At 54.0% G+C, this 27,571-nt stretch overlaps 12 protein-coding genes across 12 annotated transcripts; 5 read left to right on the top strand and 7 right to left on the bottom strand.

Moving 5' to 3' along the window:
* Nucleotides 1-250: 250 nt before the first annotated feature.
* Nucleotides 251-1,567, top strand: M409DRAFT_68367 (uncharacterized protein; the record flags this gene model as incomplete). The annotated part of the gene is made up of 1 exon (XM_033817805.1): nucleotides 251-1,567. The coding sequence occupies one exon, from the start codon at nucleotides 251-253 to the stop codon at nucleotides 1,565-1,567; it is 1,317 nt and encodes a 438-aa protein (XP_033664712.1).
* A 190-nt stretch (nucleotides 1,568-1,757) lies between these two features.
* On the bottom strand, nucleotides 1,758-3,410 carry M409DRAFT_68366 (uncharacterized protein; the record flags this gene model as incomplete). Its single annotated transcript, XM_033817804.1, has 1 exon — nucleotides 1,758-3,410. The coding sequence occupies one exon, from the start codon at nucleotides 3,408-3,410 to the stop codon at nucleotides 1,758-1,760; it is 1,653 nt and encodes a 550-aa protein (XP_033664711.1).
* A 1,087-nt stretch (nucleotides 3,411-4,497) lies between these two features.
* M409DRAFT_57297 (uncharacterized protein) lies at nucleotides 4,498-5,830 on the top strand (the record flags this gene model as incomplete). Its single annotated transcript, XM_033813589.1, has 4 exons — nucleotides 4,498-4,584; nucleotides 4,652-4,729; nucleotides 5,208-5,418; nucleotides 5,517-5,830. The coding sequence occupies 4 exons, from the start codon at nucleotides 4,498-4,500 to the stop codon at nucleotides 5,828-5,830; spliced, it is 690 nt and encodes a 229-aa protein (XP_033664710.1).
* Nucleotides 5,831-6,230: 400 nt separating this feature from the next.
* Nucleotides 6,231-7,673, bottom strand: M409DRAFT_68365 (uncharacterized protein; the record flags this gene model as incomplete). Its single annotated transcript, XM_033817803.1, has 3 exons — nucleotides 6,231-7,070; nucleotides 7,126-7,574; nucleotides 7,619-7,673. The coding sequence occupies 3 exons, from the start codon at nucleotides 7,671-7,673 to the stop codon at nucleotides 6,231-6,233; spliced, it is 1,344 nt and encodes a 447-aa protein (XP_033664709.1).
* A 553-nt stretch (nucleotides 7,674-8,226) lies between these two features.
* Nucleotides 8,227-9,342, bottom strand: M409DRAFT_26000 (uncharacterized protein; the record flags this gene model as incomplete). The annotated part of the gene is made up of 1 exon (XM_033807916.1): nucleotides 8,227-9,342. The coding sequence occupies one exon, from the start codon at nucleotides 9,340-9,342 to the stop codon at nucleotides 8,227-8,229; it is 1,116 nt and encodes a 371-aa protein (XP_033664708.1).
* An 817-nt stretch (nucleotides 9,343-10,159) lies between these two features.
* On the bottom strand, nucleotides 10,160-10,525 carry M409DRAFT_25999 (uncharacterized protein; the record flags this gene model as incomplete). The annotated part of the gene is made up of 1 exon (XM_033807915.1): nucleotides 10,160-10,525. The coding sequence occupies one exon, from the start codon at nucleotides 10,523-10,525 to the stop codon at nucleotides 10,160-10,162; it is 366 nt and encodes a 121-aa protein (XP_033664707.1).
* Nucleotides 10,526-11,358: 833 nt separating this feature from the next.
* On the top strand, nucleotides 11,359-15,662 carry M409DRAFT_25998 (uncharacterized protein; the record flags this gene model as incomplete). The annotated part of the gene is made up of 2 exons (XM_033807914.1): nucleotides 11,359-15,021; nucleotides 15,078-15,662. The coding sequence occupies 2 exons, from the start codon at nucleotides 11,359-11,361 to the stop codon at nucleotides 15,660-15,662; spliced, it is 4,248 nt and encodes a 1,415-aa protein (XP_033664706.1).
* A 757-nt stretch (nucleotides 15,663-16,419) lies between these two features.
* Nucleotides 16,420-17,844, top strand: M409DRAFT_57293 (uncharacterized protein; the record flags this gene model as incomplete). The annotated part of the gene is made up of 2 exons (XM_033813588.1): nucleotides 16,420-17,208; nucleotides 17,512-17,844. 2 exons carry the CDS (start codon nucleotides 16,420-16,422, stop codon nucleotides 17,842-17,844), a joined length of 1,122 nt encoding a protein of 373 aa, XP_033664705.1.
* A 478-nt stretch (nucleotides 17,845-18,322) lies between these two features.
* Nucleotides 18,323-19,385, bottom strand: M409DRAFT_57292 (uncharacterized protein; the record flags this gene model as incomplete). Its single annotated transcript, XM_033813587.1, has 4 exons — nucleotides 18,323-18,665; nucleotides 18,729-18,803; nucleotides 18,858-19,103; nucleotides 19,162-19,385. The coding sequence occupies 4 exons, from the start codon at nucleotides 19,383-19,385 to the stop codon at nucleotides 18,323-18,325; spliced, it is 888 nt and encodes a 295-aa protein (XP_033664704.1).
* Nucleotides 19,386-20,210: 825 nt separating this feature from the next.
* On the bottom strand, nucleotides 20,211-22,715 carry M409DRAFT_25995 (uncharacterized protein; the record flags this gene model as incomplete). Its single annotated transcript, XM_033807913.1, has 5 exons — nucleotides 20,211-20,795; nucleotides 20,852-21,017; nucleotides 21,068-21,152; nucleotides 21,211-22,458; nucleotides 22,664-22,715. The coding sequence occupies 5 exons, from the start codon at nucleotides 22,713-22,715 to the stop codon at nucleotides 20,211-20,213; spliced, it is 2,136 nt and encodes a 711-aa protein (XP_033664703.1).
* Nucleotides 22,716-23,907: 1,192 nt separating this feature from the next.
* On the top strand, nucleotides 23,908-24,594 carry M409DRAFT_25994 (uncharacterized protein; the record flags this gene model as incomplete). Its single annotated transcript, XM_033807912.1, has 1 exon — nucleotides 23,908-24,594. One exon carries the CDS (start codon nucleotides 23,908-23,910, stop codon nucleotides 24,592-24,594), a length of 687 nt encoding a protein of 228 aa, XP_033664702.1.
* Nucleotides 24,595-25,005: 411 nt separating this feature from the next.
* M409DRAFT_25993 (uncharacterized protein) lies at nucleotides 25,006-26,045 on the bottom strand (the record flags this gene model as incomplete). The annotated part of the gene is made up of 3 exons (XM_033807911.1): nucleotides 25,006-25,591; nucleotides 25,654-25,724; nucleotides 25,785-26,045. The coding sequence occupies 3 exons, from the start codon at nucleotides 26,043-26,045 to the stop codon at nucleotides 25,006-25,008; spliced, it is 918 nt and encodes a 305-aa protein (XP_033664701.1).
* Between the last annotated feature and the right edge of the window lie 1,526 nt (nucleotides 26,046-27,571).

Raw genomic sequence — 27,571 nt, 5'->3', positions numbered from 1 at the left:
TGTGCAACTTCACAAGCTCACGTCAAACGTTTCTCACTCGCATTCATCCACTTTCTTCCTTCACATCACAAACAAACACATGCAAACATGGCGGCAGCATACCGAACCGACCGTCTCAAGCAAGAGAACAAAAGTAAGGCATACATTAACCGCGGCTACTAACGATTGCTCCCCTGGTGAAAGGACGTCTCCGAACTTGCAGCTGACAAACGCAGACCGCTCCGAGAGAGTGGCCTGGGCGAGAGCTCGAATGGACAAGTTGGCGACGGTCACAGACTACCTCACCGAAGAGCTTCTCAACACTGCTCCTCCGGATGACAAGATCCAACTCTGTGGCCAAGCTGCGCTTGCAATGCTTTACTCGCGGCCAGTAGAAGCTTACCAGCTGGCGCACCTCAAGATCTACACGTGGCAATATGACAACGTGCCTGAGCAATGGCGACGTCTCTATGAGGAGGCATGCCTTCACCTGGCGGCGGAGGAACTCCAGAAACTCATCATTCCAAATGGGACCGATTGCAATGGAATCGTGGGCTACAACGACCAAATCTGCGAGAGCTGCTTCTGTAGGGCCATCATGCACCTCGACAAGGCCATCTTCGTCGCAGGCGCTCCAGGCAGGAGAATCTTGATCATGGCGATGTTTGACAAGCTTGAGGCGTTCTTGGATGTCTACGGCGAGCATATCGGTCCCATCGTCCTCAACAGCCGCAAGTCAGAAGCCCTCACCACAGACCATCCCATCCAGCGAGAACTCCAGCCTCTCTCCCTGTTCGAGTTCCAGCAGCATCTCGACAACTACGGCGGTCCCATGGTCATCCACGACTCCTTCGGAGAGTGGCCCGCAACTCGACGGTGGCAAAATGCCACCTACCTCCTAGAGCGCACGCTCGGCGGCCGCCGCACCGTCCCAGTTGAGATCGGAGCAAGCTACACCTCAAAGGGCTGGACTCAGGAAGTGATGACCGTGCACAAATTCATGGAGCGATTCATCTTCCCCGAGAATCCCGCTCAAATCGGCTACCTCGCCCAGCACGACCTGCTCTCCCAAGTCCCAGCGCTGCGAAGTGACATCCTCACTCCCGACTACTGTTTCTCCGCGCCACCAGCTCCCAAAGGCGCTGCCGCCTTGACCGTTGGCCTGGACAGCAACGCAGAGCTGGGAGAGCCGCTCGTTCACGCCTGGCTGGGCCCCAAGGGCACGAAAACCCCACTTCACACGGATGCGTACCACAACATCCTCTGCCAGGTCGTGGGACACAAGTACGTGCGCTTGTACGCGCCGGAGGAGAAAGTGGAGCTCTACCCCATGGACGTGGACGAGCGCGGCGTGAAGATGGCGAATACCAGCAGCGTGTGTGTGGAGTTTGTGTCCTCGAAGGGCAAGGCAGCGGAGATGGATGCGGAGAAGGCGTGTGAGCTGGAGGAGAAGTTCCCGCGCTTCAAGGAGGCGAAGTACGTGGAGGCGATTCTGGGCCCGGGTGAGGCCCTTTACGTCCCGTTGGGCTGGTGGCATTATGTGGAGAGTCTCACCAACAGCTTCTCCGTCTCGTTTTGGTTCAACTGAGCTTGGGAAGAGCATCGGTGGCTTGGATGGGAATGAAGAATTGTGGATGAATTGTTGTTTCGAGGATTGTTTTCAGGATGATACCCTGTACTACTACCGCGCAATAGCGAGTTGAAAATGGAAGCACTGAGAGCTGATTCTTCACATCATTTCACGACGTTTACATACAACTAACTCCATCAACAGCATTCTAATACTGCCTCGCCCTCTTCGACTTCGCCCTCAGTCTCGGCCCAAACTTAAACATCACAAACGCAATCATGCTCAACCCAGTAGCCACCAGACTCAGCAAAAGTCCGGCGTACTGACTTCCCATTCCATGGAAAAACTGACTCGCAAATAGCGGCGACACCGCACCCAGCGTATTCCTCATCAGTCCCTGCCCGGCAATCGCACTTGACGAACTATCACCGTAACAATCTGCAGTGTAAGAGTATGTGCCCTCGAAGACGAAGTAAATCCCAAACGCAATGGGCGCGAGGGAGATGGTTGGTGCAATCCAGGGGAGGTAGCCGTATTGAGTGAACGAGTACATGAACAGGCCGATAGGGAGCCAGATAGCCCCGAACATGGCGCCGTAGAGGCGGTGTTCGGGCGTGACGCGGCGGTCCGGATCGTCGACAATGCGGTTGTACTTGCGCATTTGGAGGTGGTGGGCTGCCCAGCCAAGGGTGGTTCCTAGGGCGAGAGAGATGTATGGGAGACCTGAGACGCCTTCGCTCCAGCCGCGTTTCTCGGAGAAGGTGATGGGGATGACGCTGAGGAAGAGGAAGACGACGAACCAGGTGAAGCCGATCCAGAGGCCGAAGGCGAAGACGACCGGTTCGGTTGCGAGCATGCGGATGGCTTTGACGGAGGAGGCTTTGAGCATGACTTTGAGGGTGGGCGTTTCGATGTCGTCGGCGGCGACATAGCGTTCGTCACCGGTGGCTTTGACGAGTTGTTTGGCCCGTTTATGGAGGCGAGCGCCGCCGCGGGTCTCGGGGAAGAAAATGAAAATGCAGATGAGGAGTGGGATGTTGGAGATGCCTTGGATGCCTTCGATCCAGCGCCAGCCGATGGCCTGGTCGATGAAGCCGGCGTAGATGGGTGCGGCGACGGTACCGAGGATGGCGATGTATGCGAACATGGCCATGGGGCCACCGCGGTCTCGTGGCTCGTACATGTCGTCGAAGGTTCCTCCAACGAGGATAGTTCCCACGCAGCCGAAGAGACCAAGCAATGCTCTCATGACTAGTATCGTACCGATGTTCTGGCCCAGCGCAAGACCGATGAAGCAGAGCGAGAAGCACAGGTACGCGCCGGCGTAGATGACCTTTCGACCGACCAGTTCGCAGAATGGCGCCAGTACCAAAGGTGCAAGTGCGCAGGAGATGTTGAAGAGGAACAGACCGACTTGACCGATTTCCGTTGACACACCGAACTCTTCACACATGCTGTCGATGCCGGAAGAGTATGCCGTGGTCGCCAGTCCAATGAACAGTGTCATCAAGTTGAGCATCGTCGTCACGCTTCGCTTGTACCAAGGGTTCCAGTTGAATGGGTTCTCGCAGTCGCCCTTGGCGAAAGTGAGCACCAAGTATTCCTTGCCGTCCTGATGTACCAGCTCCGTCAACGTGAGTGGCATCTCACAATCGACTTCGACAAGTGGGCCATGATCGTCGTGAACCGCAGACTCCTTGTTTAATTCCACAAACGATCCTCCCACGACTCGTCCCAGTTTTGATGTGACCTTCTCCTCCCGCTGGATGGACTGTGCATCTGGCGTAACGGAATAAGGCGTGTCCATATCCTTCTCGTCTCCTTTGCTCCAAGCGCTGCCAGCTCTAGACGGTCCAGCCATCGAAGTGTATAGGTCCGTGGAAGTAGTAAGAGAGGATAGGATTGAGGAGTAGATGAGAGTTGGGGGAAACTGTGAAAGGTTTAAGAAAGAGGTTCACAACCCTACCTTTTGAGCTCGTGAAGAATGGATCCACGGCGTCCACTATTCTCGCTGACGAAGGCATATCAGCGCAGCCGCCATGCTGTCACACCTGTCGAGCGGCGTGGTTGGCACAGGTGGATGATCTCATATGTTGGCCCGGAGGTGAGATGGAAACGGTGAGGTCCACCATACCTCCGTGATCACACCGAAAGCATGCGATGCGAGATATCGCCACACTTCGGATCTCCAAGACTTTTGTGCTCCGGGCTGGGCGTTTTGTGCTGGGTGACGATGATGCTTTTTGAATCAAAAGCGGCGATTTGTAGTGTCAGCATACGTCACGGCATCGAATGCGTGAAGACTCGAGCATTTGCTGAGATAGTCAGTGGTTTAACATCGGCAAGTCCATCATCGTCGCAGAGACTTTTGCAGATACTGAGCACGCTAGTGTCCGGGCCGCCCCGCGAATCCGAGAGCCTAATGACGCTGCATGCTTCCGATTTTGGATGACTTTGGCGGCGTGGAGTTGAAAGTCGTGCTTTTCGGCCCTTGCGAAACCAGGAATCTGACGGTGTGCAACGCGGGTTGGCGGCCCATGGTCGGCGGAGGTGCTGCGGGTTGATTGGCAGCGGCAACGAGATGCCGTCTTCTTCCTCATGGAGATGCTTGTTTTGGGTCTACGAGGCCACTTCACCACGTGCTGCAAACGCTTTTTCTCCGGGCATTACGAGAGCCTCACATTTCTAAGGAAGATATGTTCGACTTCCTGCCCTGATCCGGTAGGTTTCAAGCAGCACTCTCAAGATCCATCTCTTTTGCCGTCGCAGACATCCGCGTAGAAGTCTTTGCAGCCCGGCATTCGGGGTATCGGTTGCCCTTCTCGAAACGATCCAGGTCGTGGTTCATGCTCGAAGACCCACTCCCGAGCACTCTGCAGCTATATGTGGACCAACAGGGGCTATTTCGTTTCGCTGCAGGGCTCGTTGCACGGAGAAAGAACATATCAATGGCCTGTCTCCATCTTGTGCCCGTCGAACCTTTGCGGCGTTCGCTCTTCTGTGCTTCTGACATCTTTGAGCACATGGAAAAGGTGGTAACTGAATGCCGTTGTTGCGCAAATATGTTTGCAAGCGGTTCTGGCGATCAAAACCTGGAATCAGCTGGTTCACCGCCAGGATGTTGAGGACCGTGGAGCCGACCTAGGCGAGGCGGAGGACGGGCAAGTCTCGACATCGGCGGTATGTTGCGCCAAGTTGACACGACAACACCAGAAACGAGCAGATAGCTCGGCAACAGTGCTGTACGGGAACCCCAGTCCAACACTATCCTCAGTCTGAATCTTTGCCCGAAAGCTCCCCTACAGAAGTCCAGCTGACCTCTTGGCCGCAATATCGCTCAGGTCGTTGAGCGACACTTGCATGGAGCTATTGGCGCCAATGCGAGGAATGTCGGAGTACCCTTGGGGTATTTTGATTGATATTCCGGTGCCTCCACGTTTCCGCGCCAGATGGTTTGATCTCGGGGTGCCGGAAAGCCGACCTCACCTCCCGAGTAAAATTTCGAACTGGATACGAACTGAGCAAGGAAAGGTCCCCTCTATCGCGTTGCGGTGGCATTCCAGGACTGGAGGTGAACTCTTCTCCAGAGGCATGTTTCAGACATTGGTGTTCCGACTTCGTCTCGTCTTAGGTCCGGCGTGGCAAGATCTCTTCGTAGGACATCCCATTCCAAGTCCAAAACGTCGCCCTCGACATCGAGCTACTTGGTCGAAGTCGTCGGCTTGACACCATCGTAGGCACTGATGATATCGCTGTTGAAGAACGGGCTCGGTCTCGGTGTCAGCATCGCGAGTATTTGGATGACTACGCACTTCGGTCGTACAACATTGATCTGGTTTTGGTGAGCCGCGAATGGGGCTCGCTGGCTGGTGATCAGGATCCTTGGCTGCTTCCCCAGCATATGATGGCTTGCTAAGGGTGTTTAAAAGGTTGATGTGTGCCACTGCTTGGCTGACAATCATACCAGGCCCGGGGGTGACCGAATCTTTGCTGGTCCTGATCATTGTCTCGAGCGGCGTCGGCACACTGCCAGCCTTTCACGCAGTCGGCGGTGAAGATTTCTCCTCGCGTCTGCGAACTCAAATACTCAGCGCTGGCTGGCGCAGCGGTGCAAACTTCGCAGGCGGCCTCGGTATCGCATGGCCATGTGTGTACAACTTTGCCTCGGGGAATCTGGAAGCCAAAACAAGACTCGTCTTCGCCGGTCATGTTCGCTCGCATCCATGGGAGCGTTCTTCTTCGTTCCAAAGAGATGAAAAACAAGACTCCAAAAGAAAGTGAAAGGCCGTTTGGAAAAAAAATTGTCTGCGAGCGAAATTGGGGATGTGGAGGAGGAAGAGGAGAAGAAGGTGGAGAGCGGAGGGTGATTGAACACCTGCCTCGTCTCGAGGCCGCGAACACGCGATGGACTTAATCCGTCCCGGCTAAAAGCAACGCACGGAATGTTCTTCTTTTTTGATCCACACACCATCACGGACATCGTCACGATGAGTATTTCGGGAGATGTTGTGGGTACGTTCGTGTCGGCAGATGAACGAGCTTTGTTGCAGGGCACTGCAGACTCGATGGAGCGAGCCAGTGTCGCTCGACACGACATGACCATTATCCGCATAGAGGTGGTGATCAAGCATCAAGACACGACACTGAACCTCGAGCGCAACCTCTGCCATCCCAATCCTCATCACCGACAAACATAACTCCCCGCCACCTCCGCATCCCCACCGACCAACATCGCCGTCGCCGGCCAAGCACACAACTTCCTCGTCCTCGCACTCCCATCCGGCGGCGCACAGCTCAGCACACTCTCCGGAACCTCCCCCCTCTCCACCCAACCGATCAACTTGGTCAAAATATGATACTCCGCCGGAACCTGCGGATAATAACTCGCCGCGCCGCAGTGCCCTCCCCCGGGAATCATAAACAAGCGATACCAATCCCCCACATCGCCGTGGAAGAACGACTGGATGGATTGCAGGTGCTGGATGGGGACTTCAGCGGCGTTGTAGGGATCCGCCCAGCCCTGCGTGACGAGGAGTTTGCCGCCGCGGTTGCGGTAGGTGGAGAGGTTGGGGCTGTTCTCGTCGATGAGGGCTCCGGTGCGGGCGGTGACGGCGTCGACGTCCGAGGCCCAGTTGAAGGTGGAGGTGTTATAATCAAGACTGTTGAAGACGAGGTTCTGGAGGATGGGGACGCTGAAGGCGGAGGCGAGGGGCCCTTCTTGGAGGGACCATTGGATTTCGCTGCCGAGGGCGAAGGGGGCGTAGAGGGGTTGGTGGGTGTCAGAGCGTTTGGGGCCGGCGTAGATGGCTTTTGCGGAGGCGATTTTCGAGGGGGTGAGGCAGGTAGGTGGATTTGATGATGGCTGACTTGAGGATTTGCAGGCGAGGGAGTCGATGTCGAAGGGGCATCGTAACGGATTCTCGATCACACGGTCCTTGACTCCGTCGATCTCGTCACAGGCATCCAGCACCGCATTCGTCGTGAGATTCAACTCCGCCTGCGTGAGCTTCGTCTCGGTCGTCTACAACACCACCGTCAGCAACCACATCCCCCAAACCACATCAACAGGACCCTACACTTGTATGCTGTGCATTCCACAAAAAACTCAACGCAAGATGACTATACCAATTCCCCGGCGAACCCGCATAAACCCCATCAAACAACCCGGGATAAAACTTCGCCAACGCAAACCCCTGCGCACCCCCGGTGCTACAACCATAATAATACGACTTCCTCAGCCGTCGTCCATAATACGCCTGCGTCCAGGCCTTGGCCGCGGGCGCGAGGAGGCTGATGGCGTTATGGATCCACGCCTCGACCTGGTCGCGGTCGTGCAGGTAGGGGAGGTAGACGCCCGGGGCGCCGACGCCGACGTTATTCTCGATGGCGGAGTGGCCCGCGTTGCCGCCTACGACTGCGACGCCCAGGCCGCTGTTCAGTTGGGCGAGCATGCCGATGTAGTCGATGTAGCCTGCCATGCCGCCGTTTCCTACGGCTAAGAACCGATCCTCGTAGTTGGCTTGATCTGGCAGCCAGAGAGCGAAGATCAGAGTATCGTTGTTGCCGTACGCTGCTGAGCCGTAGACTTCGCAGAAGGGGATGGCGTTGAAGTTACTCGAGGCATTGAGTGCCTTCGTTGGGTAATATGTTGAATTCAGGAATTTCGCATTAGAATGTCCCAAGACCGGGTGATGGGCCAGACTGGAACATCTCTGCCGGTGCGGATGAGTAAACGCATTCGACAGAGCAGCAAAACTGGATATCAGGAGTAGAGATAGGTTCGAAAGACGCATCATGTCGATTCTAGCGCTGAAATCAAGACCTTCTTCTGCAGGAACGGCGTGGCAGACCACATGGCTTTTATACCAGATCCCCTCGCAAATCTCCTTACCTTGTTCCTGCGCACTACATACTCGGTGAAGATCCGGGAACTCCAGGTGGAGGGGCCTGGCGCGGAGAAGTGCTGCAGTGTGGAGTGCGTGCAGTAGCCTGAGGAACTAGGCCAGAATCACGCATTGGGGACGATCGCAGGTTGACTGCCACTCTGAAAGTTGAGCATTTCGCGAAAGGAGGCGCTTTTGGCGGTAGGCAATGTGTGCAGTTGCCTAGGTTAGGTCTTCTAACTCGAAAGATGAAGCTGAATACATTTGCTAGAAAGTCGTGTCGATTTTCCGTCATCAAGAGTATAAATCCTCCTCTTCCTCTTCCTCGTCGTCGCTGGATTTCTCTACGATGAAGGGGCCTTTCTTCTTCTTCGTTGTAGATTTGACGACGCCTTTCTTTTTGATGCCGGAGCCGCTGGTTTTCTTCTTCCTCGTCTTGGTCTTCTCTTTCTGCTCCTCACCCTCGCCCATTGCGTCTTCGACCGTTGGGGAGACGTATCTCGGATGGGCCTGGTACTTCGAAGGCTGCGCTGGAGGGTCTGCGTCTGTCGCCTTCTGTTTTCCTTTCCCTTGGCTGCCAGCAGAAGTACCGCCCTGCTTCAAAGACTCGAGAAACGCTTCGTCTTGCTCTGCTTTTCGACGCTTCGTCGCTAGGTCGGCTTCTGCTTCTGCGTCGCTCTTGTTCTGGAGGGATGCCGATTTCTTTTGAGCTGCTTCGTTCATCGCTTTGATTCTGGCGAGGAAGGCGGGGTCCACGGCGAAAGGATTCTCTGATTTAGCGACAGGAGTTGTGGTCTTGGACGGTTGTGTTGCTTTTGCTGGTTTTGGAGTTGCGGTCTTGCTGGTACTTTGTTGAGCCGGTTGGTTCTTCGCTGCACCTTGGGTCGCGGTGCTGCTACTGGCCCCTTGCTGTTGATTTGCTGCTTTGGCCCTTGCCAACCTCGCCCTGCGTGCGATATCCTCGACCTGCTGGGCATTGGCCAACTCGTCCTGTGCTCGCTTTACAGCGTGCGCTAAAGCATTGACGACGAAGAGAGGAGGCTTGGGGTATTGCCACCTGGCCCTGTCGTAGGCTCGGGTCTGGTCGTCCAGGTTTTGTTTCGCGTCCAGAACTCGTAGAGCGAGTGCTTCTGCTTCAGTCAGAGGCCGGTATTGAGAGGCATTGGCAGATGCACTGCCACCTGCCGCCGCCTTAGAGCTCGCATTACGTGGTCCAGTCGCTGGCTTGGCCTGCCGGGGTTGTTGTTGCTGTTGCTGTTGTTGCGCTGCACTTTGTTGTTCTCGCTGATACTCCTGCTGCCGCCATTTCAGCTCCTCTTCAGCCTTCTTCTTGCCTGCCCACTGCCGCTGAAACTCCTCCCAACCCTCGACCATATCAGCGTCGACAGCCGCTTTCTCAAGATAGCTCATGCTATCTTTCTTTTCGTACAGCCTCATAGTCTGACAATGTTTCCTGAAAGCATCGATCGCTTCGTCGCCCTGTCTGGAGTGAAGGTCTCAGAGGGTGTCCCGTTGCTGTGCAATGACAGGCTCGTACAGTTTCCTGGCCCATCCTCTGGTGAGGTACCTGCGATGGGGTCTATCACATGGATATGTGGGAGACACTGGCGGGGAATTGTGGGCAGGTTTGGACGGGGGAGCTTTGTAGTAGCCTGCGAGGCTCTTGTCGAGCGCTGGCCATGGGCCTGCTCTTCCAGACTTCGAGCCGATGACCATATTTGACTAACAAAGTTGAGATAGCTGGATGTTTCTTGAATGTGAGAAGTGCTGCGAGAAAGTGGGGGTGATATCTGAAGGAGAGCAAATAAGACATGGCGGGCAATTGCGCAGGAGGAGTGAGTGATGCTCTTTGTCGTGGTAAGCCGGATTTGTATGAGTTGATCAAAAGAACTACAGCTTGGGGCGAGATTGTTTTGAGAGACAACGAATTTGAAACTTCACTTGTTTTACTGAAAAACCACAACGCTGTCTTTTACTTTTGTCGCTGATAAAAGTGTCTGAAGGATTTCGCATGTCGTGAGATCGTATCCGGTCCTGAATACTTGGTCTTCGTCTTCGTCAAATCATGATAGTGTCGCATAAAACCAGTTTGCTCTCCGCTGTGCTGTTCGCTGATGAATCGTGCTCATTCGCATTTGAATGGCTCCGAGTTCTCCTAAGTGCGAAAAGAATCCTAGCGCAGGCGCCATCGGTCTGCTTCATTAGTCCTGACTCTGCCACTCCCAACTCAACCCTGCCCCAACATACTGTTCTCCTTAGCCTCTTCGCGATCGCGAATCTCCTTCTCCGTCTGGCGATAGATGTCGTCGATGGCGTTCTTCTGCCAGTTGCCCTGCTGCATAGCAATGTGGGTGAGGCGCTCCTTCTCGGCGATCTGCTCCCTCATATACTGGACGGTGGACTGCAAGACGACCGCCTCGCTGCGTCCCAGGCCCTCAGTGCCAGGGACGATACCGCAGAGACGGTCGAAGCCAGAGCGGATAGCCTCACGGCGCTTCTTCTCAGACTCGATATGATGCTTCTTCTTCTGGGCGTCGGTGAGACGAGCCTTGGCGGCGTTGATTGGGCTTGGTGGAGAGTTGCTGCCCGACATGGCGACGGTCGAGTTGCGTGGTGGATTGACTTGGTGGGTGGGGTGGTTGTGGACTATGGAGTCGAGGAGTTGTTCAAATGACTGCACCGGGTCGCTCTGGCTGGACTGAGGGTCTTGCGGAGGAGCTATCTCGAAGGCTGAGTGCAGCGCAATGGTTCGCAGTGTGGTTGTCGTGGATGGTGGAGTTGGAGAGCCGTCGTTGAGGAGGTAGAGTTGAAGTAGCAGCTGGACTCGGCTCACGGAGGTCTTAGCGCGGGTGCGGTTTGCATGTGACGACGGTCTAGCATGACCAAGTGGAGTGAGGAAGTCGGAGGAGGCTGCCGGAAGCCAAGCGCGATTTCATTCACTGACGGGTGACTGTCACATGCGAAATGGAGCACAGGCGTGTGAGAATGGGGGAGGCAGGCGTGGTGGGGATAGAGTTTTGGGGGGAAGAGAAGCGCAGATTGGCTTGGCGGGCAGGTGATCCAAAAATGGCAAGCAGCAGAGGCCATGACGCAGCGTCATTGGTTGCGCTGGGCACGCCCGCCGTTGGCAGCGCGTGGTTTGTGTCTGCACGAGAGATGGTGCTTTGCATGCTGGACGCCTGGGTGCGCCGCTCTTTCACTGCTGCTATTACTGCGAAAACAACCTCCACCCACTCGTACACCACCGCTCCCGGAAAGCGGTATCGCCATCTCACGTGGTCGTCGAGTGAGCTGAGCGTGGCAAGGGCGAGCAGGCTGTCGCATCCCCGCCTTCACCGAACAACCTGTTTCACACTGCGACTGCGACTGTTCTACATGCTCTAAGACTGCCAACACTCCAACTCGAAATCGATACATACGGCCGCCATGGAGCGCTCCTCCGCTCGCTCCTCGGTCAACAGCCGCCGCACCAACTCCCACAGCGCGAGGGAGACGATTCGCCGCAACATGTCCTACGCCAACCGCTCTCACGTCTCCGAGCAGGAAGCCTACCTCTACGCATTACGAGTGGCATATCTTGCATATCTGCTGCAGCCGCGGCAAAAACGAGTTCAGCATGTCGCCAACACTTCGAAACCCATCCAGCGGTCATCGACCTCGATCAACGATATGGTAAAGGACTTCAGTTTAATACGGGACAGCAAGAGCACACGATTTCCCCATGGGTTCATGTCAGCGCTCGACAAGAGGCTGGAGAAGGTCTTGATTGGGCGGGAGAGCATGCCAGAGTACAATGATGCCAACATCAAGCGGACGTTTGGAGCTTTCTTGAATGAGTTCAAGAACCCAACTTTTCGCAAGAGCATGGAGAAGGACAGGAGGGTGGAGGATCTGCTGTTGATATTCTTCTCCAAAGCAACTAGTGAATTGCAAAAGGGCAAGAGTGCCGAAGACGATAGTTGGAAATTGATGGTCGATCGACACGTTGCTCTGTTCGTGAGACTGATCAGCAGCACTCTTTCGAATAATGACTGGACCAGAGACAGGCCTGAGTTGACGAGTCGCTTAAAGACGCTGGAAACGAAGCTCTTGCAGCATGATCAGGATTTGGCAGACGAGAGACACAGAAATGGAGGCCAAGGAGGCACGAGCATTGAAGTTGAGGTCCCACGTTCGTACGAGGTCAGAGATATGCCCTTGGTGATCAGAGTCTGCCGGATATTCGCGAAACCGACGGTACAGGCGCAGAACGACATCAATGCTCACAAAGACGAATGGACTGAGAAGGCCGCGTTAAGAGATCTGAAGGAATACCAAAACCATCTCATGCTCAACACGCGCGTGACATTGTCCAAGGATGACTTCGACCTGGACGAAGCTTACGAAGTATGGCGAAAGGGCGAATACAGTGATTTGACTCAAATGATGCTCGCCCTGGTCCAGTCAGATCCAACCCTTGCCAAGAGCACTTCCCCAAGCAGTCTTCCATCGTACAAGCCGCCTCCTGCGGCTGCAAACGACAGCGGCTATGGCGATCTCCACAAGACCCTCTCACGGCAAAGTGGTGACCACGATTCGAGCTATGTTATCGATCAGCCCGTTGACATGAGCGGGTTGAATCTGGGAGATTCGTCGCCACGAGATTCCGGGACAGGTTCCTTGGACGGTAGCGGTGCCAACTTCACTTTCATACCTTCAGATGCGCGGGCGTATTATCGACAGGTGTTGAAGATGGCGCTGACAGCGGATCTCCAGGACGATGACCTCCAAGCTGCAGCTCCCTCAGACGACATGCCTCCAACGAAGCTACTGTCAGAGCAGTCAACGGAATTACTCAACGAGATTGCTCTTCGATGGCGGATACCGCAAGTCAGTCGTCTAGTCCTGTTCTTGGATGTGGCACGTGAGAAGTACCAGAATTCAGAGCTCACCCTGAACACCCTCGACGCCGCATTCATGTACGTCAAGGAGCCTCCGCCAGAACCAAAGAAGGGGAAGAAGCCAGCTGTGCAAGTCAGCCTGTTCGACCGCGAGAAGTGGACCACAGCCGACTTTGCACTCATGCAAAACATCCTCAGCAGCTTGCACGACGCTATGTTGAGAGAGCTGTTCGAGGTCTTCCAGCATGCGTACGAGGGTAAAGCTCCCAACATAGCACCCGTCATGGTCTTCCTCGACAGCAACATCTATGAAGATCCTCTCTTCAGCAAGAACCAGGAAGACCTCAATGCTTTCGCCCAAATGATGTCAGAACAACTGAGACAAAAAGCAAAGGAGAAGTACCACGACATGCTAGCCAAGAATGTCCCGGATGACTCTACTAATTGGGAGTTTTTCAATGTCATCAAGCTCGGACAGTCGGTGACAACGCTGTGCCAAAAGATCCAGAAACGATACAAAGGCCAGATGAAAGAGATCATGGGCATCCAACCTCTGCCAATCCTGGTCAAGGAGATCTTACCCTCATTTTCTGTTGATGCCAAGGAACTGCTGGCGCGCATCATGGAGTTGGCCAAAGACAAAGGAGAGGAGATTCCTATCCAAGACGGCTTCGAGCTGTATGGCGAACTTGTCCAGATTCGCGAGGTCTACGCCCAAGCTCTTCCTGGCCGTGAGTTCGGTTTCCACATCGAGGGTCTTCTGCAGGACTTTGTCTGGCGATGGATTCAAGCGACGGACAGCAAACTCATCGACTGGATCGAAGGAGCTGTTATGCATGATGACTTCCAAGTCAGGCAAGACCAAGCAGCAAAAGAACGCGGCGACCCTCCCAGTGATGATGAGCGACACTCACAAAGCGCCATTGATGTCTATCGCATCTTCAATCAAAGTATCGAACAAATCATCAAGCTCAACTGGGACGATGATCTCCAATACGCCAAGTTCATGACCGCGATCAGCAAGTCCATCGGCAAGGGCGTTTCAAAATACTGCGAGTTGCTGGAGACGAAGTTTGCTCGCGAGATGGATCGGCAGACGCCTGAGCAAGAAGCTCGAGCACAGCAAAAGCAGCATGAGAAGTGGTTGGCTGCCGCTCGTGATGTTTGGACTACGGGAGGCACAGGCCAAAAGATTGAACCATTCCAGTTCTGGCCCGAAAGCTTTGTCAAGATCAACGACATCGAATACGCGACACTACAGCTGGACAAGGTAGAGCAGGAAATGAATGTGGACGGTTGTGTGGCGGCGATACAAAAGTACGAGCCACCCCCGCCACCGAATGTCCGCAAGCGAGGCGAAAATAAGTTCATGTTCACCATCAAGATCATCGAAGCTGAAGATCTGAAGGCTGGCGACATGAATGGTCTGAGCGATCCGTATGTCGTCCTGGGTGATGAGTACCAGAAGAGACTTGCGAAGACGAGGACGGTATATCAGTCTTTGAATCCACGATGGGACGAAACCGTGGACATCCTCACCACCGGCCCACTCAATGTTATCGCCACCGTGTGGGACTGGGATGCTCTGGGCGACCACGACTGCTTGGGACGGACCAGCTTGAAGCTCGACCCCAATCATTTCAACGACTACCTGCCTCGCGAGTACTGGCTTGATCTGGACACTCAAGGACGTGTGCTAGTGAGGGTCACCATGGAAGGCGAGCGAGACGACATTCAGTTCTACTTCGGCAAAGCGTTCCGCACATTGAAGCGCACAGAAAGAGACATGACCCGCAAAATCACCGACAAGCTTTCGGCCTACATTCAACAATGTCTATCGCGACGAACACTACGAACATTGACTTCTTCGGGCACACCTGGCATTGCCGGGATCAGCATGAACACGATGCGCGGCTACTTCTCGAAAGGAGCCCGCCCGGTGTCAGTGGCCCCAAGTCAATCTCAAGGCAACAACATCCGCGAGGCTGCTGCAAACGCATTGAAGCCTCTGCTGCAGTACTTTGACGATAACTTTGCGATTATGAAGCAGACGCTGACCGACAGCGCAATGATCATGGTGATGACGAGGTTGTGGAAGGAAGTACTGGTCACTATCGAGGGTCTGCTTGTGCCGCCTCTCAGTGACAAGCTGTCTGCACAGAAGCCGCTGAGCATGCAAGAGGTGGATGTGGTGTACAAATGGTTGGAGGTAAGTAATGTCCACACTCACTTTTTGATGTGCCAGACTAACATACATGATCGCAGACCCTGTACCAGTTCTTCCTCGCCTTCGATCCAGAGCGTGGTGTTGCCGATGGTGTCCCGATGGATGTTCTCAAATCGCCCAAGTATCACGACCTCCAAAACCTCAACTTCTTCTACTTCGAATCCACGGACAATCTTGTCAGGACCTCAGAGTCTATGGCATCGGCGACCGCCGCACGTCAGCAGGAACAGACAGCCCGACTCAACCGCCTCTCAGCACCAGCAGGCTTCCTCTCGCCAGCATTGGGAGGCACACGCCGTTCGAAATCCATCATGCAAAGCCGCAACCTGGGCACAATGAGGAAGGCGAAGGAAGAGAAGCGAAAAGAAGCGCAAGCAGACCCCAACGACGACATGATTCTCCGCATCTTGCGTATGCGGCCTGAGGCGGAGAAGTACCTGAAAGACCGCTCTCGTCAAAAAGAGCGTCTCGCCGCAGCAGCTGCTGCGGAGGCAATCGTACGGCAGAGTCTACAGGCGAAGCATACCATGGGCCACGGCCCGAGTCAAAGTATGGGAGGAGCGAGAAGCGGCGGGTTGCAAAGAGGTGGGGCCGGCAGAGTTTGGGGAACCATCAGAGAGTAGAATGGCTTTGATGGAAGCCACAGGGCCATGAAAAGAGACAGTATTGTACGATGAGCGCGGCGCTTGAAGGTGGGTTTGGGATTTATTGGGATGCATGATACACCCTTTAGCAGCAGTGTTTACGTCTTTTGAGATTGAGCGTGGGTATCGCGGATGCATTGCCGGCGGGAATGGGTATGTACATGGAATGATAATGTGGTTACCTTTTACTGCTAATAACGAAGCACCCACGACAAGTCTTTTGAAGCAATCAAGAGCATTTTCACATCCAGTCTCTGGGGCTCTAACAGATTGGTAGTGTCTTTCACCGCTGATCAAAGTTCCCATGGATTCATTTGAGCGCCGAGGGAAAATCCTACATCCAAAATAAATTCCCGCGAACAGAACATTGTCGTCTCGCGCATTCTGTCTCATACCCTACTTACGTCCGGCCCAGAATCCCCTGGCCTTTGGCGCAGTGAAGTCTGCTCTCGGCCCTTCGGCCTTCCGGGACGGCTTCAAGTGGCTGGCACGGGATTTTGAACAGCTCCGAGAGCTCGCTGGCAGGGGCAAGAGCTCGCTGAAGGAGACCCAATTTGGGAAGGTTTGGACGTCATGTGTTGAGAGGTATTGCGAGAGGGGTTAGCAGTGGGCTAGAGCTGGGATGTTTAAGAGATGGCATTGGGATGGGCGGATGGTCATTACTGCTACTAAACAAACGCTCTTGAGGCCCTGGAGGACAAGCCGAAGGCACATTGAACAACCACCACATTTGAGCATGGCGATTGAAGAGTGTCCCCGGAGTCGATTCCTCGAGCTTCCTCAGGAAGTCAGAGATTTGATCTACTCCTTCGCCTTCGACGAGACGCTCAGTCCGCCGCCTGAATACAGGGAATTCCTCGACGACAAAGAAGTCTCTCCATCCCCCGAACCCTCCGTCTTCGGCATCGACGTCAAACCCTCGCCCTTCAAAACGCACTACCCATCCACGCCTCCACGCCCTGCTTGGTACGCCCTGCTCCTTTGCTGCCGCCAGACCGCCGCCGATGTCCGGGAGTACTTCACCTCGAAATCATGCCACTCCGACGACACGGCGACCCTCACGTTAACACTAACATCCACCACCGCAAAAGCCTTCTGGACGTCCCTCCCCACCACAACCCGCAACCTCCAGATCAACCTCCTCGTCACCCACTTCTTCGACGCCGCCCTCCTGCACCCCTACCCCTCCCCCAAGGACAACATCGCCCTCCACACAATCTTCAACCTCCTAAAACGCTACCTCACGCGCGGCCCTCATCTCGCCCACCCCTCAAAACTCCCCGAGCCAACAAGGCCTTCACTCGAGAGCGTCACGATTAAAGTCGCCCCCGCGTGGAAAGAAGAGGATATGGCGTTCATGTACGGGAACCCTGCGGAGCAGTTGGGGGTTGTGAAGGGGGTTTTGCGGGGTTGGGTGGAGGGGTTTTGTGCTTCGGCGGCGGTGCTGGGGGGGGTGGGGAGGGTGGAGGTTGAGGGGGTGGGGGAGTGGGTCGTTACGGGGGATGTTTGGGATGAGGAGGTTGTGGTTAGGTTTGAGGGGTTGGGGTATCGGTGGGATTGATTTTTTCTCTCGAGGAGTAGGCGAGGACAGATCTAACCTTGCGAGCTTTTTCCCATAGAATGCTCTCTGCCATCCCCGGGACTTGATGGCTTACCATGGCATACAATGGGATAACGTCCAGTTTGTGGAGATCGAGTTCCTGGGGATAGCAGCTTATTTCTTACGTGCTGGAAGCTTCGACTCATTCACTTGAGACGCTTGTCACGGGCTTGCCGCTAGGCATGGCCCGGGCGCTACGTCACGCGAGACTGTTCGGTCTATTCCTAGACCCCAGCGTCATTCTACGACACTTTCATCGACATCTACTACTTCTTTCTTCACGGCACAACCTACACCATCCTCACTACCCTCTCCACTACACCATCCAACAAACCCGATCACCCTTCCAAAATGTTTACCACGCCTACTTCCGACGTGTCCGACGAGCTCATTGCGGCTCAGCAGATCAAGCTGAAGGAAACACAGCAGACCATCAACGACGGTTTCGAGGCGGCCTACGAGAGCTTGCGCGAGTGGCAGAATACCATGGCAGTTGCTAAGGTTGAGGAGGCCGAGGCGAATGAGAAGCGAGAGGCTGAGCTGGATGCTCGGGGATGTTGAGAGGCAGGAGAGGGAGTTGGATGAGAGGGAGAAGGAGGTCGCGAGGCGGGGGAAGGAGTTGGATGGGCGGGAGGCGGACATTGGGGAGCGTGAGAAGGAGTTGGACGACGAAGGGCATCCGAAGCGTACCTGGCAGGCATACAAGAGGAAGAGTGGCTTGTATTGGTCAGTGAAGCGGGAGCTGGAGGGGTTGATGGTGGAGGAGAAATCGGGGAAGGAAAGCCAGCCTCGGCCAAAAAGCAACAATGGTGGCCCTACAGAACCAGCCCGTCTGATTCGTAGCAGAACAATCGCTTCAGACTGCTTTCGTGTCTATGGTTTCAAGGTACAATTCCAAAACAACGTAGGAACTTCGGGAGGCTTAACAAAGGCTTTCGAACAACTGCAACATCTAATCAAAGTGCAAAATCGCAACGACCGTTCACTTTAGACCAAAACTGGGATCGTTCGCCTGTCGTCAAGTTTCACGCCCTCAACCTCAAAGAAACCCCTTCGCCACCTCCTCCAACCCCACACCCTCGTGACCTTGCACCAAAACCTTCCCATCAGTCTCGTACTCCCACTTCGAACCCTCCCACTTGTCAACATAGCCCACCCTCACGGCCCCGGTGAAGTCCGTCTTATCATGCCTCCTCACCTCCCTTTCCTCTGGCGTCCACTCATTCACCTGCGTAGGCTTCCCGTGAAGCTTCGTGTAGAGGTCGCGGATCTCGGCCCCGGTGGCCCACAAGGTAATGACGGAGTAGGATTTGTTTTTGATGGCTTCGGGGGAGTTTGTGGTTACGATCTGGGCGATGGCTTGGGCGAGGTGGGGCATTGTTCTGTACGGGAGTCGTTTAGTCTATACTCTTGTGGATGTCTGGAGTTGGCGTTGGGAGACTTACGTGATGGGTAGGGGGCTTTTTGATAGCTTATCGTTCAGGTAGATGGAGTTGTCCTTCAAGGAGGCGTACAAGAACCTACATCGACAGTCAGCATAGTACCTAGACAACGATTTATCTTATGATTCTCACCCCGACTCGAAGAACGTGAAGTCGAAAATCCCAGTATACACCTTGGTGATACCAATGCCGAGTTCCTTCGGCTTTGTGTAGCCAGGCAGACTCCCGACAACCGGACCCAAGACTGGATCTTCAAAGTCCTCCTTACTCCAAGTGGTCGAGTACATCGCCGGCATGTAGGTCACGAAGTCGGGGCTCTTCGAGATGGCTTCCATGACGACGCCTTCCGACATGAGGCCACCTACGCCCACGGTAGAACTGCCACGTTGTGAGTTGATCTATCGATTTAAGGAAGTCGTCAAAAGAGTGGACTCACACGAAGACATTGACCCCCTTGACAGCCTCTTCGAGCTTGTCTGTTGGCCCATCGAGGTCGATGACTCTGAGTTCGACATTCTTTCCGGGTTTGAAGTCGCCGGCTTTGCCTTCACGGTGGAAGATGACGAGTTTGATCTTGTCTTGCTCTGCTGCTTTGACGAGGTGTTGAGCTGTTGGCTTCCCCAGGTTGCCATTGATGCCTAAGATGCCGACGGTGTGCATGTTGCTTGACTTGGTCTTGTTGTGTTCGTGGTGTTCGTCGATGGTTTGGACGTTGATGGTTGTGATCGATATTGTCGAGACAATTGACGGGAGCTTTATATTCACTTTTCCAATTCGACCCACACTCTTTTCTTGTAAATCAATCACCTCGACTGACTTAACGATCACGCGTGTTTCTGATGGAGCATTGATCTCCGGCGGCTATTGCCCTGCCAGACTAGAGACAATATGTAGACTTGCTAAGAACGTGACCAATCCGGCGCAGGAGTACTGCAGCACTGCGCCCCATGTCTTCCAATGGTTACATAACCCACTCGAACGGTACGGTAGCTGTCGCTTGGTGCATTGGCCGAGTGGCTTACAAAAGGCAATGTATCTTACAAATGCCTATTGCGGGCTAAGCGTGCATAATTCTGTGCATAGTACGCATATCTTTTTCTGATCTGACTGCTTCTGACCTGTTCTGACAAGTCTAGTATATCTACCGGGCAGGACGACTCCTTAGAGATGGGAATGGTCGAGACGGACTGGATTATAATCAGCTAAGGATGAACAATTCAGCGATGATCGAACGGCTATCTTATCCGCGGCGAGATCCCCGGCCGCTTGGAGAATACGAGTGGTACATGAAATGCCATATCTGCTATCATCGTAATGGAGTTGTCTTTCGTCACTCGGCATGCAAATGCGTTGGTAATATGAGAGCAACAATACTGCATGACTAGTTCTGCAGGCCGACGGCCATGGCTGCAACAGACGTCCTCCGTGAAAGGGGGCACTGGCCGGGAGAAGAATTGTCGTGTTAGATCGGACATAGCATTGACCTCAGAAGTCCTCAATCCTCAAAGAATTGGCCGTAAATCTCTCGCCGTCATTGTTCTTGCCCTTGTTGAACTGCTTCAGGCACCCACGATCCCAAAAATCGTAGGCATGTGCATCCTCGCCACAGCTTGGTCCACCAAAGGCAATGACCCTACTCTTGAGGTGATATCCCGATGACTCTACGATGTCCGGTACTCCGAGCCATTTCATGGAAGAGAAGCCAGGTGTGATGTGCTGGCATTGACCCCAGGAAGCGCATACCGTGTATTCAAATGGTTTGGTGCAATTGTCGTCGTAGTAGACGGCGTACTCTTCGTCGCCCCAAGCACATTTGCCGGTGTATGTGTCTTTGGGAGGGGGAGCTGGCGGCGGCGGCGCAGGGCTCCTGCAGCCTGGTCCATCTCGTTGGCAAAGGGTCGGGTCCAGAGACCAAGCACCATTGTTGGCTGTGATCACGTTCGGCTGTTGGTTTGGTGGTGGCCAGTGAACGGCAGTGTCCACGAGGGCCTTTTTCATCTCTTTGCCAATAGCACTGCTGAAGACCTGGTTACCTGGCCTTTTGTTGATAAAGTAGGCGGCAAGTCCAGCCTAATCGAGGATGTTAGCATTGAACACATAGCAAATGCGCCTTGTCAAGATCTTACCACGATAGGAGAGGCAAGAGATGTACCCGCTAGATTTCTTATCGACGGGGGTTGACCGACTGGAGCCATATTGGCCTCCACACCAGAAGCAGGTGCATACAAAGTGATACTGCCAGTCAAACCGTCAGGTTCTCTGCTCCATGCACCTTCAGGAGAAGTCGGTAGCCTGATATCATGAGTCACAGTCTAGAGCAAGAGCAATGATCTGAATCATACCATAACCAGCCGTTTCGGTTGACTCCACCAACAGTGATAAGTGCGTTGTCCTTCGTTCCTACTCGCTGTGGAAGCGTACCGCCGGCTAGTATCACCAGTTTTAGCTATAGTTCGATAGTTCATTGGTCAAGACTGGGTCTTACTCGGAATTGAGCTCTTGCCCTTGTTTCCAAAGTTCCCTGCAGCCGCGACGAAGATGAGACCTTTGTCATTGCACCATGCCTCGAATTTGGCGAACAGCTTGTAGAGCGGTGAAGTAACGTCAACAGGCTGCGCATGGTAGCGATGGACACCCCATGAGAAGTTGACGACCGATTTGCCACCGAGCTTCCGCAAATTTATATCGTTTTGAATGATAGAGATAGCGCGATGGACCGCGCCATATTGTGGAGGTGGACTGAAGAGGGTCCCATCAGAATTTTTGCGTACAGTTCCCCGAACCTTGAGGAAGTTGAGATTGGCCTTTGGCGCAACTCCATAGTTCAGGCCAGAGGCTGCAATTGCTACGCCGGTACCATGATTTGGGCTCCCATGTCCCCTCAGGTCTTCGTCCAGCGGTTCCCAGTCGGCGTTTTTCTTGTTTATCAGGTCCTCTGTCATGGTCAACTGGTTTGGAATGACATGCCAGCCGCTTTCGCGGTTGCTGGGACCTCTCTGGAGTTCGGCCGCTTCCAGCTCAAAGCCACTGTCCACAAAGTAGATGGTGACTCCTTCACCCGAAGAGTCATCGAAACGGTAGTCTTGACTCTCGATCGGAACTCCTACCTCTGGCCGAGCTGACAGGATATGCAGTTGGCGCGGTGTATTAGAGGGCCCATAGTCCATCTTTCGTTTATGTTGAGTATGGGTCTCATTGCCTTGCTGCCTCGACTGTAAGAGCGCATCGGGGTCGAGATGGTCAAAGTCGACTTCATTGTCCTCGTCCATACCAAGATCTGCTACTGCTTGAATTGCGTCATACCAAGGTTGACTCTTGACGGCAAGAACTTCAGCTTTTTTTAATTTTGTCTGGTACCCCTGCCAGGGGTTGCCATCGAATGAATCGAGGAAGCCCTTTCCGCCATCGAGATTTTTGCAAAAAGTGTCAAAAACGTCTTTCGGGGTACTAGGTTTGGATGAGAAAAAGTAAAGCACAGGATCTTCACGGTCGTTGGCGGTGGTAGTGCTGGAAGCCGATCCAGGGGACCGGAGCGCTGCGTCCAATGCTGTCTTCCAGTCTACGCTCTCAAACAAGGCGAGGGAAGCGAAACCGGTGACGGCAACGACTTGCGCAGCATGGTCCGTCCAGTACGTCTTGACGTTGCTCTGAACTGCTGGTGAGAGCGCCACGCCAACTTTGAACAGAGCGTGAAGGCTTCGCACATCCGTTCGAAGACATTGAAGCCATTCTTCTAATGTTAGATATTAGCTGTAGGATAGGAGGCGGAGCAAGGATTGAGGGAGACATCCTCCAGATGGTCCATTGTGAGAGCCGTTGTGACGTTGCCCATTGTCCCTGAAGAGATGTCTTCCTGACACCAGTACTGGTGGTCAATGCCAACAGCTCACCAATAATTTTAGTGGCCTACATTAGTCCCTTGTTATCCTCTTTCCTACTTTGCTGAATTGAGCTCTCGCTAAGCCCACTTGGGCGCTTCGTGTTGAGCATGACCCCAAATGGTCAATTTGTGGCTCACAAGCATTGATCTTCTTAGAAGGTATAGGCATCAGCGATTGCCGAATCCGTATGCTGCTTTCGCTTCAGCCGTGGCAGCATATATTCGATGGCTGTACGTTGCCTCCGGTGCTCTCATTACGCTGATCTTTCCAGTCGACCAGACCACCACTCAGCCACCGCCTCGACGACCGAAAATGAGTCTGGCTGAAAAGGCAACGACATAGTTGGGTTTAAGCAGGCGGCAGACAGTGTTCCCAGTCTTCCTTAGATCCAGATTTAGCCAACAAGTGAGCGACCACGAGGACCCCAGATGCGTAAAATCTAACAGGCTCTCGCGTGTCTTACACGGCCGATTTACCAACGCACCAGGCGAGGCTGCTACTCACGTAATGGCGTTTGCTACGCCTATGCGTGCAGCTGGAGTTTGCCAGGCTCTCCGGTTGGCGTTTTCCGGCCTGTCATTGTCGTCCGTGGGAGCTTGTGATCTGAGGAAGAGGAAAGATTCAATCCAATGCGTGAGCGCACATTGCTGGCCGTCGATGATGGTGCTGCTCGGCGATGTAGTCCGTGTTGAAGAGAATGACTGGGCAGAGGAGAGTTATCCTGTCGCGAATGTCCGCCGTTGGCTTCCGTGATTCGGACAAGGATTTGTTTTCAAATTTGGCCTCAGCAGACAGATTTATCAGCACGGTTGACCAAGATTGGTATATTTGGCTACGTCGTTGGGGTCTCGAGTGGAGGAAGGAGAGAAAGGAGGAGGCAGGCGTGAGAAACGGCAAGGGCCGCGATGGCGTTTTGCCCGAGTGCCGGCGGCTTCTCCCGAGCCAATCATAAATGACCTCACTTCACTACTGCACTTCACCAAAGATCAAACAGACACCTGCGGATTATTTTTACAAAGCATTGGGATCAGATCACAATTGATATCTCAGCAGAAGCTAAAGAATTGCCAGCTGATTGCTTCTGACTGAGAGCAAATCCATTTTTGGGGCATCAACAATGCTCACTAATCAAGCGCTTGGGGCTGAGACGATGAAAGATCTCTGAAACCTTCAGGACGTGGAGCTGATCTAGGCCAGGCGCAACAATACAGATCTTTGGATAAAAGCGACGATTACCGCCTTGATCAAGTCGAACCAAATCTAAGCCAGCTATTATAGCCAGTCGTGATCTCTGCGAAACCATGGCAGCCGCATACGAATCGCCCGTCAGCCAGACTTCGCCACCAAAAGCAATTCCCAGCTACGAAGAACCTCAAACAATACACCATGGCGACACTATAGCTCAGAAAGCCCACAAGCTTATCCTAGATTTATCGCACCAGATCATGCTCTTCTACAGCGACGATCCTTTGGCACTCAAGGATATCTCGCACCTTCTTGCGCCGGATTACTCTGTTCTGCTGGACTGCACCCAAACAGACTACGACATGCAGAGCTACCGCGAGTATTGTCGCTATCTGGAACGTATCAGTCCCAAGCTGGACATTCACGTCATAAATGCAACGGCCCAGATTGTCAATTACAGCTGCGGCGTGGTGTATATCCCTTTCATGATGAACGGGCTCCCAGGGAACCTGAGCAGGAAGGTGACGCATGTGCTCAAATGGCGTAAGCGAGACGGACAGTGGATGTGTTATGGACATCTTGGTTTTCAAGGGATGAATTTGCCGGCTGGGGTGAGTGAACAGGACGAGGAGAAGGAGATCGAGAAAGGAATTGAGGAAAGGAAGAAAGACTGGTGGCATTTCCCCCAGACGAGCTTCGAAGATTCCAAGAAGTTCTTCTTGTCGACCATGGAGATTCCTCCTGAACGGCCGCCCATGTCCAAAGCAGAGATTGATGATATATTGATGAAAAGATTTACTTGACCTTGCCGCCTTAACGACTTCACGATGCGAGGAGATCCTGAAGGAGCGCTGTCTTCGCGAGCAATTTCCACACGAATTACGCGAAGCGAATTGTCGGCAGTAAAGATCAAACGAACAGGAGCTGAAAGCGAGGTTCAAGTTCAATAGCAATGACTGGATGCACTTGGCGTAATACCCGTCTGTATCTATGGTGCTGTACGTTATTGTACATCGTAAATCCATACAGCGTCGCGACGCTGTGGCTAAATTACAACTAGTCGTGCTGTTGAAACGAATTATTGAAAACATGCATCTTGTCCTGATTGCCCATACGAGATTTGTGACTTCCGAATCATCCTGGAAAACCCGTTTCCCAACATGCAATCATCAAAGGCCGTCGAAATCAAATAAGAAGACTGAGCGAACAGTCGCTTACAAGAAGAGGACAGCGGCGACAGCGGCGGCCACGAGGCTGCCACCAGCCATGACCTTCTCGGCGGCACCAGTGTATGGGGTGACGCCAGTGGGGCTGGCTGGGGTGGTGCCGTTGCTGGGAGCAGCTGGGCTGTACGGGGTTGGCTGGGCAGCTGGAGGAGTCACGGCCGAGACTGGGGCGGTGATGGTGCAGCCACCTGGGCACTTCTCGATGGTGATGGTCGATGGCTGCGAAACGGTGGTGGTGATTGGGCTGCTGCTTGGGCCGTAGGTGATGGTGGTTGGGGCCGGGCAGTAGGTGGTGTAGCTCGAGACGACCGCAGTGATGGTCGAGGCCGGGGGAAGGCTCTTGGCTGGGGTTGGGACGTGGCAGCCACCTGGGCACTTGGTCACGGTCAAAGTGGTTGGCTGCGTGACGGTGTATGTCTGGGCTGGGCCAGAGCCGCATGGCACGGTCAGAGTGGTGGCAGATGGGCAGACGGTGGTGAACGAGGTGACGACAGCAGTGACCCAGACATCAGTGGCAGTGCCGTTGCCGGTTGGGGTTGGAGCGACTGGCTTGGTGCTGGTGAGAGTGCATGGGCTGGAGAATCGTTAGCCTTGGTTCATGATCGTTTGGAGATGTGTTAGATGCTCTGAACATACCAGTCGGTGATGGTCAAAGTCGTCGCGGAGCTGACGGTGTAGGTCTTGGAGCCGTAGGTCAGGGTGGTCGCCTGAAAAAGAAGTTGGTTAGAGTCTGAACCATATCTCAACGAGTCCTTTCATCTGCATACCTCTGGGCAGTAGGTGGTGAACGAGCTGACGACGTCAGTGACGGTGGTGGTGCCGTTGTTGACGACCGAGCTGGTGGTGGAGGCAGAGGCCGAAGTGGTCCACGACGAGGAAGCGGAGGTGGTGGCGTTGGAGTAAGATGGAGCCGACCAGGACGAAGACGAAGACTCGCCGTAGGATGGAGCACCGTAGGCAGGAGCACCGTAGCCTTGCTGGGCAGCAGCGTAGCCCACGAGGGCGGCGAGAGAAATGGTAGAGTACATTTTGGCTGGGTATCGCAAAGCAAGCACAGGAAACGAGTGACTGTGTTATTGGTAGTGAAAGTTGTGGTGTGGGATGGATGGCTGCTGGGAAGAGGGAAACAGAGCTCCTTTATTGACCTCGAAGAGTAATTTCCCGATACGAAGTGTCTCCAGAACACTATCGAGGAGTAGTGAATCCTGGACCATGGACGGCCTCTCCATGACGGCATCCTTCAACCAAGCTGGAAGGGCCGGAATGGCCATTGGTTCCGGACCGCCAATACCACAATTCCACGGCGACCACGGATACGAACGTTACAGCAGAACGCCAGAGGGCTGAAAATCTTCCGTCATGTTGCTTCGAAACTCTTGACTCGGCCATGCAGCCCAGCCAAGGCGTTCCTGGCGTTAGTTCGCTTGCTATGCAGATGCTCGGTTCTCTTTGGCATGTGATGGCTATTGGGACGGCCTCAACATTGTATATCGTGGAATTGTCGTTTCCTCTCGATGTCAGCAGCGGCTCGACTGGTTGTGGATCAACGACCATGCCATGGCTTTGGGCCAAGGGAGCTCCAGAATACGAAGCGAATCGCATCAAGAATAGAACGGTGGGAGTGAAAACTTGAACGCCGGACTGCAGAAGCGCCAGGAACGTACCAAAGTTGTGCAGCGCCGCGGGATGCTCTACTGCAGGAACAAAGCGTGGCTCTGCATCCTCCAATGTAATCGCCACGATCTGGGCTTGGACCTTGTTTTGCCGGCTTCCGCCGCTTGTGAGTGAAAAGGCTAGTCTCACCAAATACGGGCGCAAGTCCGCCTCTTCATTGGCAGAAAATTCTCTGGTTGAGGGAATGAAAGTAACGCGCTTGTTCAGAGCTGTGTCGGAGTCCTCGTTCTGAACGATCCCGCTGTCGCAGCATCGCGAACAGCTGGAGCTGTGGGTGTCATGTGATCTGCACAGGCAAGGAGTCAGGGGTATTTATGTGGAGCTGGGATTTGGCTGTACGAGATTCTTCTCAAAATGACTCGCTGCTGCTGACAGCGGAGGAAAGCCTTGTCGGCGTCAGCTCTCAACAAAAGCCCAAGCTGAGATGTGGTTTGCAAGTGTTGATTGGAAGGGCGAGCTGCTCCTTCAATTGCGAAGTAAGCAGTAGAGGGCTACCTTGTCATGAACAAAACACAGGTATCACCCAACTTGTCCACACTGAAAATGGTTGTTCGAGTGAGCCAACTTTTCGCCAGCCCTGTCGCGTGCAGAAGTGGTTTGTTTGTTTGTTTGTTTGTTTGCAGTCGTATTTGATTGGATTGTTGGAGTCGATACCTTGTCGGCCTTCTCGTACAACCTGCGGGCCCTGTCTTCTACTACCGACGGCTGTGGCCTGCTTTGGTCAAAGATCAAGCTGCCCGAATCCCTCGACAGTCTGTGTTCAGTTTCAATACTGTCGTCGTCGATCGCAAACGAGCGCTCTGATACCCGGACTTCTGGCTCGAGGTTGCGCGGTTCGCACTTGGAACCGCAAGCGACGTCGGCATGTCGTCTTGACAGA

This window comes from Zasmidium cellare (assembly GCF_010093935.1).
Source record: "Zasmidium cellare ATCC 36951 unplaced genomic scaffold M409scaffold_29, whole genome shotgun sequence".
In the NCBI taxonomy this organism is placed as follows: Eukaryota; Fungi; Ascomycota; class Dothideomycetes; order Mycosphaerellales; family Mycosphaerellaceae; genus Zasmidium; species Zasmidium cellare.
This window is presented reverse-complemented; position numbering and strand designations above follow the sequence as displayed.